The 14,078-nt window shown below is 33.1% G+C and overlaps 1 protein-coding gene and 1 non-coding gene across 2 annotated transcripts; one reads left to right on the top strand and one right to left on the bottom strand.

The window, feature by feature from the left end:
• Window positions 1-3,748: 3,748 nt before the first annotated feature.
• Window positions 3,749-9,738, bottom strand: LOC119615773 (protein goliath-like). The gene is given in 8 exon segments (XM_037971765.1): window positions 3,749-4,661; window positions 4,728-4,879; window positions 6,012-6,129; window positions 8,671-8,803; window positions 8,898-9,044; window positions 9,047-9,160; window positions 9,163-9,240; window positions 9,243-9,738. Coding segments are annotated over 8 exon segments (1,530 nt in total). The 5' UTR covers window positions 9,448-9,738; the 3' UTR covers window positions 3,749-4,078.
• Trnaa-cgc lies at window positions 6,279-6,350 on the top strand. The gene has a single exon. It is a non-coding gene; the product is annotated as a tRNA-Ala (tRNA).
• Window positions 9,739-14,078: the final 4,340 nt, after the last annotated feature.

Below are 14,078 nucleotides of genomic sequence, written 5' to 3'. Positions count from 1 at the left end.
TCTGGACTATAGTCTTCTGGACTATAGTCAGTCTTGGAATATAGTCTAGTCTATAGCCTGGACTATGTCTAGTCTATAGTCTGGACTATGGTCTATATCATCTATAGTCTAGTCTATAGTCGTCTATAGTCTAGTCTATAGTCTAGTCTATAGTTTAGTCTATAGTCTAATCTATAGTCTAGTCTATAGTCTAGTCTATAGTCTAGTCTATAGTCTATTCTATAGTCTAGTCTATAGTCTATTCTATAGTCTAGTCTATAGTCTAGTCTATAGTCTAGTCTATAGTCTAGTCTATAGTCTAGTCTATAGTCTAGTCAATAGTCTAGTCTATAGTCTAGTCTATAGTCTAGTCTATAGTTTAGTCTATAGTCTAGTCTATAGTCTAGTCTATAGTCTAGTCTATAGTCTAGTCTATAGTCTAGTCTATAGTCTATAGTCTAGTCTATAGTCTAGTCTATAGTCTAGTCTATAGTCTAGTCTATAGTCTAGTCTATAGTCTAGTCTATAGTCTAGTCTATAGTCTAGTCTATAGTCTAGTCTATGGTCTATAGTCTAGTCTATAGTCTAGTCTATAGTCTAGTCTATAGTCTAGTCTATAGTCTAGTCTATAGTCTAGTCTATAGTCTAGTCGATAGTCTAGTCTATAGTCTAGTCGATAGTCTAGTCTATAGTCTAGTCGATAGTCTAGTCTATAGTCTAGTCTATAGTCTAGTCGATAGTCTAGTCTATAGTCTAGTCTATAGTCTAGTCTATAGTCTAGTCTATAGTCTAGTCTATAGTCTAGTCTATAGTCTAGTCTATAGTCTAGTCTATAGTCTAGTCTCTAGTCTAGTCTATAGTCTAGTCTATAGTCTAGTCTATAGTCTAGTCTATAGTCTAGTCTATAGTCTAGTCTATAGTCTAGTCTATAGTCTAGTCTAGTCTAGTCTATAGTCTAGTCTATATCTAGTCTATAGTCTAGTCTATAGTCTAGTCTATAGTCTAGTCTATAGTCTAGTCTATAGTCTAGTCTATAGTCTAGTCTATAGTCTAGTCTATAGTCTAGTCTATAGTCTAGTCTATAGTCTAGTCTATAGTCTAGTCTATAGTCTAGTCTATAGTCTAGTCTATATCTAGTCTAGTCTATAGTCTAGTCTATAGTCTAGTCTATAGTCTAGTCTATAGTCTAGTCTATAGTCTAGTCTATAGTCTAGTCTATAGTCTAGTCTATAGTCTAGTCTATAGTCTAGTCTATAGTCTAGTCTATCTAGTCTATAGTCTAGTCTATAGTCTAGTCTATAGTCTAGTCTATAGTCTAGTCTATAGTCTAGTCTATAGTCTAGTCTATAGTCTAGTCTATAGTCTAGTCTATAGTCTAGTCTATAGTCTAGTCTATAGTCTAGTCTATAGTCTAGTCTATAGTCTAGTCTATAGTCTAGTCTATAGTCTAGTCTATAGTCTAGTCTAGTCTAGTCTATAGTCTAGTCTATAGTCTAGTCTATAGTCTAGTATATAGTCTATGTCTATAGTCTAGTCTATAGTCTAGTCTATAGTCTAGTCTATAGTCTAGTCTTAGTTAGTCTATAGTTAGTCTATAGTCAGTCTATAAGTCTAGTCTATAGTCTAGTCTATAGTCAGTCTATAGTATTAGTCATAGGTCTAGGTCTATAGTCTAGTCTATAGTCTAGTCTATAGTCTAGTCTATATAGTCTAGTCATAGTCTAGTCTATAGCCTAGTCTATAGTCTAGTCTTAGTATAGTCATAGTCTAGTCTATAGTATAGTCATAGTTAGCTATAGTCTAGTCTATAGTCTAGTCTATATAGTTAGTTTATATAGACTAGTAAAGTCTATAGTCTAGTTTAGTCTAGTAAGTTAGTCTATAGTCTAGTTTATAGTCTAGTCTATAGTATTCGTCTATTCTATAGTATAGTCTAGTCTATAGTATAATCTAGTCTATAGTCCTTAAATAAAGCTTTCTATTTCGTAATAACTTTATTTGCTAAAATTTTGCCATAACAAAGATTTTTAACGACAAATTTGATTCCCAGATAATAAATGAAATATTATTGTCACAGATTTTGAATTAAAAAATAAGCTTTTTTCTTAAAAGCTTTTGATTTTAATGAAATTTATGTGTATCTCTCTAGCATTAGGTGAATGATGTGAAAACTTACAGCAGTTGAAACATTTAAGCAAAGCTTTGTAATTTTGTTTACTAAAAGCTCTAATTTAAGCTCTAGCTATAAACAATAGACCAATTAAAAAAAGCAGTTTATAAATTATTTTTTAGTTTTTAAACATATATTTCTTTCGACATTTAATTGTTGTTTTTTTTTTTGTATTTTTTAGTTATTTAACTTATTTAGTATCGTATTTTCTCGGTAATACTTTTTTTTATAGATTTTAGAAAAAATGTTAAACTTAAATTAAAAGATTATTTACATTAAATTTTTTCAGCGAATTTTAGCAATTATTTAAATTTTCGTGTATTTTTTATATAAATGACTAGTAGTCTTTTTCTTTAAGACGCTGACAAATTTTTTTACTAATTTTAAAGTTTTTTTTTTTTCATCTTTAATTTCGTTTTAGCACTACTATAACTATTATAAGGTGTACAAAAATTGTTTTTTTTAGCTTAAATTATGTTTAAACTTAAATTATAATTATAGGTTTATAAAACTTATAACTCGATTTTTTATATTATTTTTCTTTCTTGTCTCAAGTCTTAGAACTCTTAAGTATTGATTTTTGGGATCAGTTTAAAGCATTTTTTAAACTAAAACTATTTTAAAATTACAAAAAATTATAATTATGATTAAATTATAAAAAAAATATACAATAAACAAATATTTACAATATTTTTGTGTTTTTTTTAAGAAATAACTACAAATTAAAACTCAAAAAGGCTCAAAAATACATATTGAATACAACAGCAGCAGGAGCTTGACAAAATCTATTCCAGAAATGTAAATAACACTGGGGAGCTTTAAGCTTTAAGGTTACGAAAGTTACTGGACTAGAGACCTAACTAGAACTGAACTAGAGACCTAAAGAACTAAACTACTGAACTAGAACTGAACTAGAACTGAACTAGAACTGAACTAGAACTGAACTAGAACTGAACTAGAACTGAACTAGAACTGAACTAGAACTGAACTAGAACTGAACTAGAACTGAACTAGAACTGAACTAGAACTGAACTAGAACTGAACTAGAACTGAACTAGAACTGAACTAGAACTGAACTAGAACTGAACTAGAACTGAACTAGAACTGAACTAGAACTGAACTAGAACTGAACTAGAACTGAACTAGAACTGACCTAGAACTGAACTAGAACTGACCTAGAACTGAACTGAACTAGAACTGAACTAGAACTGAACTAGAACTGAACTAGAACTGAACTAGAACTGAACTAGAACGAACTAGAACTGAACTAGAACTGAACTAGAACTGAACTAGAACTGAACTAGAACTGAACTAGAACTGAACTAGAACTGAACTAGAACTGAACTAGAACTGAACTAGAACTGAACTAGAACTGAACTAGAACTGAACTAGAACTGAACTAGAACTGAACTAGAACTGAACTAGAACTGAACTAGAACTGAACTAGAACTGAACTAGAACTGAACTAGAACTGAACTAGAACTGAACTAGAACTGAACTAGAACTGAACTAGAACTGAACTAGAACTGAACTAGAACTGAACTAGAACTGAACTAGAACTAGAACTGAACTAGAACTGAACTAGAACTGCCACTAGAACTGAACTAGAACTTAACTTAGAACTTAGAATAGTGTAGTAATCCAGACTACAGTCGAATCAGTAGTCTAGAATATGGTCCGATCGATAGTCTATGCTATAGTTTAACCAATAGTCTAGACTGTAGCCTAGTCAATAGTCTAGTTTATAGTTCTCTCAGTAGCTCAAGTACCTACATAACACAGCAAAGCATTTCTCTTAGCACTTAAACAAAATCTACAAATTAAAAAAAATCCAAAAAATTTCTTCTACTAAATTCTTCATTTGTTTAAAATTTTGCTATTGGCAGCTCTAGTTACTTGCACTGGTACCCTAAACAACTGCTACATATTTTAGACATCAGTCACCAAATGACTGCCAGTATTAACTTGACCTTGTTGCTGCTGCTGCTGCAGTATAAAACCCGTGCTCCAGGCTTGATTAATATCACTATTTGTTAAATTATTACTATTACTACTATTATAATTATAACTACTATCTACAGCATCTACTGCTGCTGCAGGTGCTGGTGGTCTATGATAATTTTGCATATGTGTTTCAATAATATCTTCCCTACTGCTGTGTGGCTCTATAGTTGTAATCGTTTGTGTCTCTACACTAGCTTGGGTGGCACTAAATCTACTGGGAGTATTATTGCTACTACTACTAGTACTACTGCTATTGACTGCAGCTACTGATGTTGATGATAATAATGAGTTGGTATGGGATGTGGGCACTACACCTACAACTACTACAGGCACATCTGTATCATCTAAAGGCGCTGTATTATTAGCGGGCATATGTCGGGGTGAGGGTGTTGTATGGATTTCATCACCCACCACATAACCATAGAATTTTAAAACATCCAATTTGCACATGGGACAGGTGCGATGCTCTATTAACCAGGGATCTATGCAGTTTTTGTGGAATTCATGCCTGTGAGAGGGAAGAAATAAATTAGTTTAATCTTTTTTTGGGAGTGTAAGATATATGGACACTTACTTGCAGGGCAGCACTCTTATGAGATCTGAGGCCTTATAGGTTTCTATGCAAATGGCACAACAATCTGATTCGGCATCTTTTTCATCTGTACTTTTGCCTGTTTTTGTGGGTATTTTCATGATGGCTTTTTTGGTTACAGAGCAAAGATGACGCTGGAAAAAAAGAAATATTAGAAATAGAGTTAATATAATACTGGAAAGAAATGGTTTTGAGCAGAACTAGAACTGAACTAAACTAGAACTGAACTAGACTGAACTAGAACTAGAACTGAACTAGAACTGAACTAGAACTGAACTAGAACTGAACTAGAACTGAACTAGAACTGAACGAACTGAACTAGAACTGAACTAGAACTGAACTAGAACTGAACTAGAACTGAACTAGAACTGAACTAGAACTGAACTAGAACTGAACTAGAACTGAACTAGAACTGAACTAGAACTGAACTAGAACTACTAGAACTGAACTAGAACTGAACTAGAACTGAACTAGAACTGAACTAGAACTGAACTAGAACTGAACTAGAACTGAACTAGAACTGAACTAGAACTGACTAGAACTGAACTAGAACTGAACTAGAACTGAACTAGAACTGAACTAGAACTGAACAAGAACTGAACTAGAAATGATATAGAACTGAACTAGAACTGGACTAGAACTGAACTAGAAATGAACTAGAGCTGAACTAGAACTGAACTAGAACTGAACTAGAAATAAATTAGAACTGAACTAGAACTGAACTAGAACTGAACTAGAACTGAACTAGAACTGAACTAGAACTGAACTAGAACTGAACTAGAACTGAACTAGAACTGAACTAGAACTGAATTAGAACTGAACTAGAACTGAACTAGAACTGAACTAGAACAGTACTAGAACTGAACTAGAACTGAACTAGAACTGAACTAGAACTGAACTAGAACTGAACTAGAACTGAACTAGAACTGAACTAGAACTGAACTAGAACTGAACTAGAACTGAACTAGAACTGAACTAGAACTGAACTAGAACTGAACTAGAACTGAACTAGAACTGAACTAGAACTGAACTAGAACTGAACTAGAACTGAACTAGAACTGAACTAGAACTGAACTAGAACTGAACTAGAACTGAACTAGAACTGAACTAGAATTGAACTAGAACTGAACTAGAACTGAACTAGAACTGAACTAGAACTGAACTAGAACTGAACTAGAACTGAACTAGAACTGAACTAGAACTGAACTAGATCTGAACTAGAACTGAACTAGAACTGAACTAGAAAAACTTGGACTTAGTACTCACCGATTGTTGATCCTTTGACTGCATGTATCTAAACTTTTGTATATAATAGAATATCAGCCATACCAAAGAGATTACCATTAAAATTATAAACGAGATGGCTACAAATAGTACAGATGTTCTGAAACATAGAAAAAAGCAAAAAATTTATAAAATTAAAAAAATGCATCATATAGTATAGAAGGGGTTGCTATATACAAAACATCCTTTTTGCACAAAAGGATGCACAAGGGAGAAAAACAACTATGAATAGTCGGCAAAAAAGTGCAGGGGGATGTAGCTCAGTGGTAGAGCGTTCGCTTCGCATGTGAAAAGTCCCGGGTTCAAACCCCGGCATCTCCAGTTACAATGGAAATAAGTTTTTTGTTTAATTTTATAAAAAATAGCTACATATAAAAATCTTATCTTTTAATTATTATGAAATCTTGTTTTTCTTTCTGACAAAACACTTTTAATGGAAAAAAGCGCACTACATAGTACGCAGACCACCACTTTCCCTTCACTTTCTTGAATATTTTCTTGTCACGATTATTTTCTTGTTTTTTTTATTCCTATACATAAAATTTTATTAATTATATTATTATTAGTTAATTATTTGTTTATATATGCGACACTTAAGCGTAGACACAAAAACAAATATAATTAAAATAATATAAAAAAAAAATATTTTTATGTGACCATATCTCTTGGTCGGTCTAGGTATTTTATGAATTGTATTATAATCTTTAAAGGGGAATTATTAATATTAAGTACTTTGGGTACGTGCAATCATTTTTTTGCTATTTGGGGTCATTCACTGCACAGAAATATGTTAATGAACGAAAGAATAAATATATTGGACATTCACATTTTGAGACGTCGTAATTTTCTTATGATTTTTGGAAAGTCAACAAAAACAAGAAAACATTTTCTGATGATTCTCGTGTAAAATTGGATTATTTTTATATTTTTCTCAAAATGAGTTTGAATTTTCTTCAGCGATAAAAATGGAAAGCAAAAAAATCAGATGATTCAGGTGTAAAATAAGTAATAAGTAAAAAATCTGAAATTGTTATGTCCACAGGTTCAGTTCTAGTTCAGTTCTAGTTCAGTTCTAGTTCAGTTCTAGTTCAGTTCTAGTTCAGTTCTAGTTCAGTTCTAGTTCTGTTCTAGTTCTGTTCTCGTCAGTTCTAGTTCAGTCTAGTTCAGTTCTAGTTCAGTTCTAGTTCAGTTCTAGTTCAGTTCTAGTTCGTTCTAGTCAGTTCTAGTTCAGTTCTAGTTCAGTTCTAGTTCAGTTCTAGTTCAGTTCTAGTTAGTTCTAGTTCAGTTCTAGTTCATTCTAGTTCAGTTCTAGTTCAGTTCAGTTCTAGTTCAGTTTCTAGTTCAGTTCTAGTTCAGTTCTCGTCAGTTCTAGTTCAGTTTCTAGTTCAGTTCTAGTTCAGTTCTAGTTCAGTTCTAGTTCAGTTCTAGTTCAGGTTCTAGTTCAGTTCTAGTCAGTTCTAGTTCAGTTCTAGTTCAGTTCTAGTTCAGTTCTAGTTCAGTTCTAGTTCAGTTCTAGTTCAGTTCTAGTTCAGTTCTAGTTCAGTTCTAGTTCAGTTCTAGTTCAGTTACTAGTTCAGTTCTAGTTCAGTTCTAGTTCAGTTCTAGTTCAGTTACTAGTTCAGTTCTAGTTCGTTCTAGTTCAGTTCTAGTTCAGTTCTAGTCGTTCTAGTTCAGTTCTAGTTCAGTTTCTAGTTCGTTCTAGTTCAGTTCTAGTCAGTTCTAGTTCAGTTCTAGTTCAGTTCTAGTCAGTTCTAGTTCCGTTTCTAGTTCAGTTCTAGTTCAGTTCTAGTTCAGTTCTAGTTCAGTTCTAGTTCAGTTCTAGTTCAGTTCTAGTTCAGTTCTAGTTCAGTTCTAGTTCAGTTCTAGTTCAGTTCTAGTTCAGTTCTAGTTTCAGTTTCTAGTTCAGTTCTAGTTCAGTTCTAGTTCAGTTTCTAGTTTCAGTTCGATTCAGTTCTAGTTTCAGTTCTAGTTCAGTTCTAGTTCAGTTCTAGTTCAGTTCTATTCAGTTTCTAGTTCAGTTCTAGTTCAGTTTCTAGTTCAGTCTAGTTCAGTCAGTTCTAGTTCAGTTCTAGTTCAGTTCTAGTTCAGTTCTAGTTCAGTTCTAGTTCAGTTCTAGTTCAGTTCTAGTTCAGTTCTAGTACAGTTCTAGTTTAGTTGTAGTTCATTTGTAGTTCAGTTGTAGTTCAGTTGTAGTTCAGTTGTAGTTCAGTTCTAGTACAGTTCTAGTTCAGTTCTAGTTCAGTTCTAGTTCAGTTTTAGTTCAGTTCTACTTCAGTTCTAATTCTGTTCTAGTTCAGTTCTAGTTCAGTTCTAGTTCAGTTCTAGTTCAGTTCTAGTTCAGTTCTAGTTCAGTTCTAGTTCAGTTCTAGTTCAGTTCTAGTTCAGTTCTAGTTCAGTTCTAGTTCAGTTCTAGTTCAGTTCTAGTTCAGTTCTAGTTCAGTTCTAGTTCGTTCTAGTTCAGTTCTAGTTCAGTTCTAGTTCATTCTAGTTCAGTTCTAGTTCAGTTCTAGTTCAGTTCTAGTTCAGTTCTAGTTCAGTTCTAGTTCAGTTCTCTAGTTCAGTTCTAGTTAGTTCTAGTTTAGAATTGTTATTGATCACTTCTCAGATCTTAAGTTTTATATAACATTTTATAAAAACTTACCTATTCAAACTATTTATAGGCCGCATACCACTACGTCCCTCTATTATATGGGCCGAAACATCAAACCCTTGATCAAGACGCATTGCCATTTCTAGACCAATGTCTTGATAAGTTATCACAGCTGTTATATTACCTAGAAACCACAATAAAATCCAAAAATAAATACAACACGTATTAACAAAATGCGCATTTTAAATACAATAATAATTCTTTTTGTTTGCACTTACGTGTTTTACCCTTAATCTGCATCTTTTCCAAATTCATAACGGGCTTATCATTATAGATGATAACACCCGCTGCACCACTAAGAAAAACATTTTTGACTTTTTCCTCAAAAGTACAGCGTCCTCGGCGCACCAGGGCTATCCAGGAGATGCATATGGTGGTATGGGTGTACCATTGGTACCCAACAAATTCGACGAACAGGCCGAATCATCTTTAGGATCTTCGGGTGTGCTAATGTGTATTAGCTTGCCTTGTACGGTTAATATTTACCCTCACCATAACGGGCCTTTTCCTCTTGATAGTTGACCACACGCAGTTGTTGGTTTTCCATGTAGGAGTAATTGAGAAGGCATATGTATAGACATCCATGGCTATGCGCTCCTCTGAGGCTAAAGTTTGTGTTCTATTGGCTGAGTGAAAATAACGCTCTAAGTCTTGATTCGCTATAGACATGGCAGCCACTAAAGAGGTAGTGGTGGTGGTAGAGGTAAAACGTAAACCACCTAGCAGGCCCATGCAGGCCAGAAAAAGTAATAGTTCGCGTGAGTCCATAGTATTGTATTAATTATATATTTTTATATATATTTTTTTGCTTTTTTGAATTATTATAAAAAAACTGCCGGTTCTTCTGCTTTTCTCCACTTTTTTTCTATTTCATTGGCACTTTTTTTAATTTGAACTTATTGAATCTTTTTAAAACACCATTTATTTAATTATTTATTGTATTATTGTAATTTTTATCTTTTTCTTAAGACTTGTTTTTATTTAAAAATATTTCAGCCAAAAATTTGTATTTTTATTTAACTGCCTTAACTTTTCTCGTGCAATGTCGCTCGTAGTCTGAAATTATAAAAATAAATTTTTGTTATTAGTAAAATACATTAAATTATCAAAATCCATAATGATATTTTGGTCTTTTTGTTTTTATTGTGTTTTGCAAATTACCTATAAGTAGATTTTATTAATTTATTGATAAGCTTTATTTCTTTTTTAAATGGACTAACTATCAATAGCAATAAATTTGTTTTGCGGTAAAAGAAGAAAAATTGAATGGAAAATATTTTAAAAATACTTTGGAATATTCTTGGTTTGTTTATTATTATTATTTTTTAAGATAAAGTTAGTTTGTCTAGAAGTTCTTTAGTTAGTATTTGAAATTATTGTTATTAATAGCATGGTGGGTAGTACAGTCAATCAGTTTGTATTATTGGCAAAATACAAAGTCATCCCTTGGCAACTTTAACCGGTTTTTGACCCACTTGTTTTGTTTGGACTTTATCAAACACGTTTATCTTATAAACATACATACTTATAATTTTGTTCAATTCAAAAATGAACAGGCCTCTTAAAAGAGTCTACAGAGTGTTACAAATATTGTATTATAATGGAGTACCTATCGGCTGTCTTGGTTTCACAAAGGTTAAAGCTCTAGACAACTCTAAAGTTTAGACCATAGGATAACTTGCACTAGAACTGAACTAGAACTGAACTAGAACTGAACTAGAACTGAACTAGAACTGAACTAGAACTGAACTATAACTGAACTAGAACTGAACTAGAACTGAACTAGAACTGAACTAGAACTGAACTAGAACTGAACTAGAACTGAACTAGAACTGAACTAGAACTGAACTAGAACTGAACTAGAACTGAACTAGAACTGAACTAGAACTGAACTAGAACTGAACTAGAACTGAACTAGAACTGAACTAGAACTGAACTAGAACTGAACTAGAACTGAACTAGAACTGAACTAGAACTGAACTAGAACTGAACTAGAACTGAACTAGAACTGAACTAGAACTGAACTAGAACTAACTAGAACTGAACTAGAACTGAACTAGAACTGAACTAGAACTGAACTAGAACTGAACTAGAACTGAACTAGAACTGAACTAGAACTGAACTAGAACTGAACTAGAACTGAACTAGAACTGAACTAGAACTGAACTAGAACTGAACTAGAACTGAACTAGAACTGAACTAGAACTGAACTAGAACTGAACTAGAACTGAACTAGAACTGAACTAGAACTGAACTAGAACTGAACTAGAACTGAACTAGAACTGAACTAGAACTGAACTAGAACTGAACTAGAACTGAACTAGAACTGAACTAGAACTGAACTAGAACTGAACTAGAACTAAACTAGAACTGAACTAGAACTGAACTAGAACTGAACTAGAACTGAACTAGAACTGAACTAGAACTGAACTAGAACTGAACTAGAACTGAACTAGAACTGAACTAGAACTAAACTAGAACTGAACTAGAACTGAACTAGAACTGAACTAGAACTGAACTAGAACTGAACTAGAACTGAACTAGAACTGAACTAGAACTGAACTAGTACTGAACTAGAACTGAACTAGAACTGAACTAGAACTGAACTAGAACTGAACTAGAACTGAACTAGAACTGAACTAGAACTGAACTAGAACTGAACTAGAACTGAACTAGAACTGAACTGAACTAGAACTGAACTAGAACTGAACTAGAACTGAACTAGAACTGAACTAGAACTGAACTAGAACTGAACTAGAACTGAACTAGAACTGAACTAGAACTGAACTAGAACTGAACTAGAACTGAACTTGAACTGAACTAGAACTGAACTGAACTAGAACTGAACTAGAACTGAACTAGAACTGAACTAGAACTGAACTAGAACTGAACTAGAACTGAACTAGAACTGAACTAGAACTGAACTAGAACTGAACTAGAACTGAACTAGAACTAAACTAGAACTGAACTAGAACTGAACTAGAACTGAACTAGAACTGAACTAGAACTGAACTAGAACTGAACTAGAACTGAACTAGAACTGAACTAGAACTAAACTAGAACTGAACTAGAACTGAACTAGAACTGAACTAGAACTGAACTAGAACTGAACTAGAACTGAACTAGAACTGAACTAGAACTGAACTAGTACTGAACTAGAACTGAACTAGAACTGAACTAGAACTGAACTAGAACTGAACTAGAACTGAACTAGAACTGAACTAGAACTGAACTAGAACTGAACTAGAACTGAACTAGAACTGAACTAGAACTGAACTAGAACTGAACTAGAACTGAACTAGAACTGAACTAGAACTGAACTAGAACTGAACTAGAACTGAACTAGAACTGAACTAGAACTGAACTAGAACTGAACTAGAACTGAACTGAACTTGAACTGAACTAGAACTGAACTAGAACTGAACTAGAACTGAACTAGAACTGAACTAGAACTGAACTGAACTAGAACTGAACTAGAACTGAACTAGAACTGAACTAGAACTGAACTAGAACTGAACTAGAACTAGAACTAGAACTAGAACTGAACTGAACTGAACTGAACTAGAACTGAACTGAACTAGAACTGAACTAGAACTGAACTAGAACTGAACTAGAACTGAACTAGAACTGAACTAGAACTGAACTAGAACTGAACTAGAACTGAACTAAATCTGAACTATAACTAGAACAAGAACTAAGAAGAGAACATGTCTAGACTGTTGACTTGATCATTGGTATACAATAGACAATAGACAGTAGACAAAAAATCAGACTGTGGTCTAGACTATTTACCTATAAGAAAGTTTCATTAAGTTCATAGAAAAATTTTCGTGGAAAACTAACAAAAAATCACTGTCTACTGATTGTCTGGTGTCAAAATTCCCTTTAACTATTCATTGTTCACTTTTGATTTCTTTTACTTAAAAACGACAAAGCAATGTTGACAAAGACAACATTTGTAATTTAAAACCTCGCCAAACTATTAAGCGTTTTGACCTTTTTTGCTTTGAAAATAAAGAAAATTAATTTATTGTTCACAAGAAATCTATTTAATGTTCTTAGACGATAAAGAAAATTAACACAAATTTGTGTTACTAACAACTGGCTTTTATCTACTTAAAGGAAAATAAAAATAAATTTTAAAAATATTTTCTTTATTTGTTTAAATTTTTGGTTGCTGTCTTAATTTTTGTTGTTGTTTTGTTACAAAATTTCCCAACTGCCTGTAAATCAACAAATGACACACGCCAAAAAATGTAGTGGGGGTTTCTGTACTTATATTGGTGTGTTTTTTATTGGTTTGTAAAATTGTTTTCTAAAAAAGCACCCTACAGTTGGAAAATAAATAATGCTGGTAATTTTTAACGAAGGCAACTGAACTAGCATTGAAGTAGAATTTAACTAGAACTAAACTAGAACTGAACTAGAACCGAACTAAAACTGAACTAGAACTGAACTAGAATTGAACTAGCACTGAAATAGAACTAAACTAGAATTGAACTAGAACTGAACTAGAACTGAACTGGAATTGAACTAGAACTGAACTGAACTAGAACTGAACTACAACTGAACTACAACTGAACTAGAACTGAACTACAACTGAACTACAACTGAACTACAACTGAACTAGAACTGAACTACAACTGAACTAAAACTGAACTAGAACTGAACTAGAACTGAACTAGAACTGAACTAGAACTGAACTAGAACTGAACTAGAACTGAACTAGAACTGAACTAGAACTGAACTAGAACTGAATTAGAAATGAACTAGAACTAGAACTGAACTAGAACTGAACTAGAACTGAACTAGAACTGAACTAGAACTGAACTAGAACTGAACTAGAACTAGAACTGAACTAGAACTGAACTAGAACTGAACTAGAACTGAACTAGAACTAGAACTGAACTAGAACTAGAACTGAACTAGAACTAGAACTGAACTAGAACTGAACTAGAACTGAACTAGAACTGAACTAGAACTGAACTAGAACTGAACTAGAACTGAACTAGAACTGAACTAGAACTGACCTAGAACTGAACTAGAACTGAACTAGAACTGAACTAAAACTGAACTAGAACTGAACTAGAACTGAACTAGAACTGAACTAGAACTGAACTAGAACTGAACTAGAACTGAACTAGAACTGAACTAGAACTGAACTAGAACTGAACTAGAACTGAACTAGAACTGAACTAGAACTGAACTAGAACTGAACTAGAACTGAACTAGAACTGAACTAGAACTGAACTAGAACTGAACTAGAACTGAACTAGAACTGAACTAGAACTGAACTAGAACTGAACTAGAACTGAACTAGAACTGAACTAGAACTGAACTAGAACTGAACTAGAACTGAACTAGAACTGAACTAGAACTGAACTAGAACTGAACTAGAA

This window comes from Lucilia sericata, unplaced genomic scaffold, assembly GCF_015586225.1.
Source record: "Lucilia sericata isolate MDLA Ls3-8-SP2 unplaced genomic scaffold, ASM1558622v1 Contig007692F_arrow, whole genome shotgun sequence".
Taxonomy (NCBI): domain Eukaryota; kingdom Metazoa; phylum Arthropoda; class Insecta; order Diptera; family Calliphoridae; genus Lucilia; species Lucilia sericata.
This window is presented reverse-complemented; position numbering and strand designations above follow the sequence as displayed.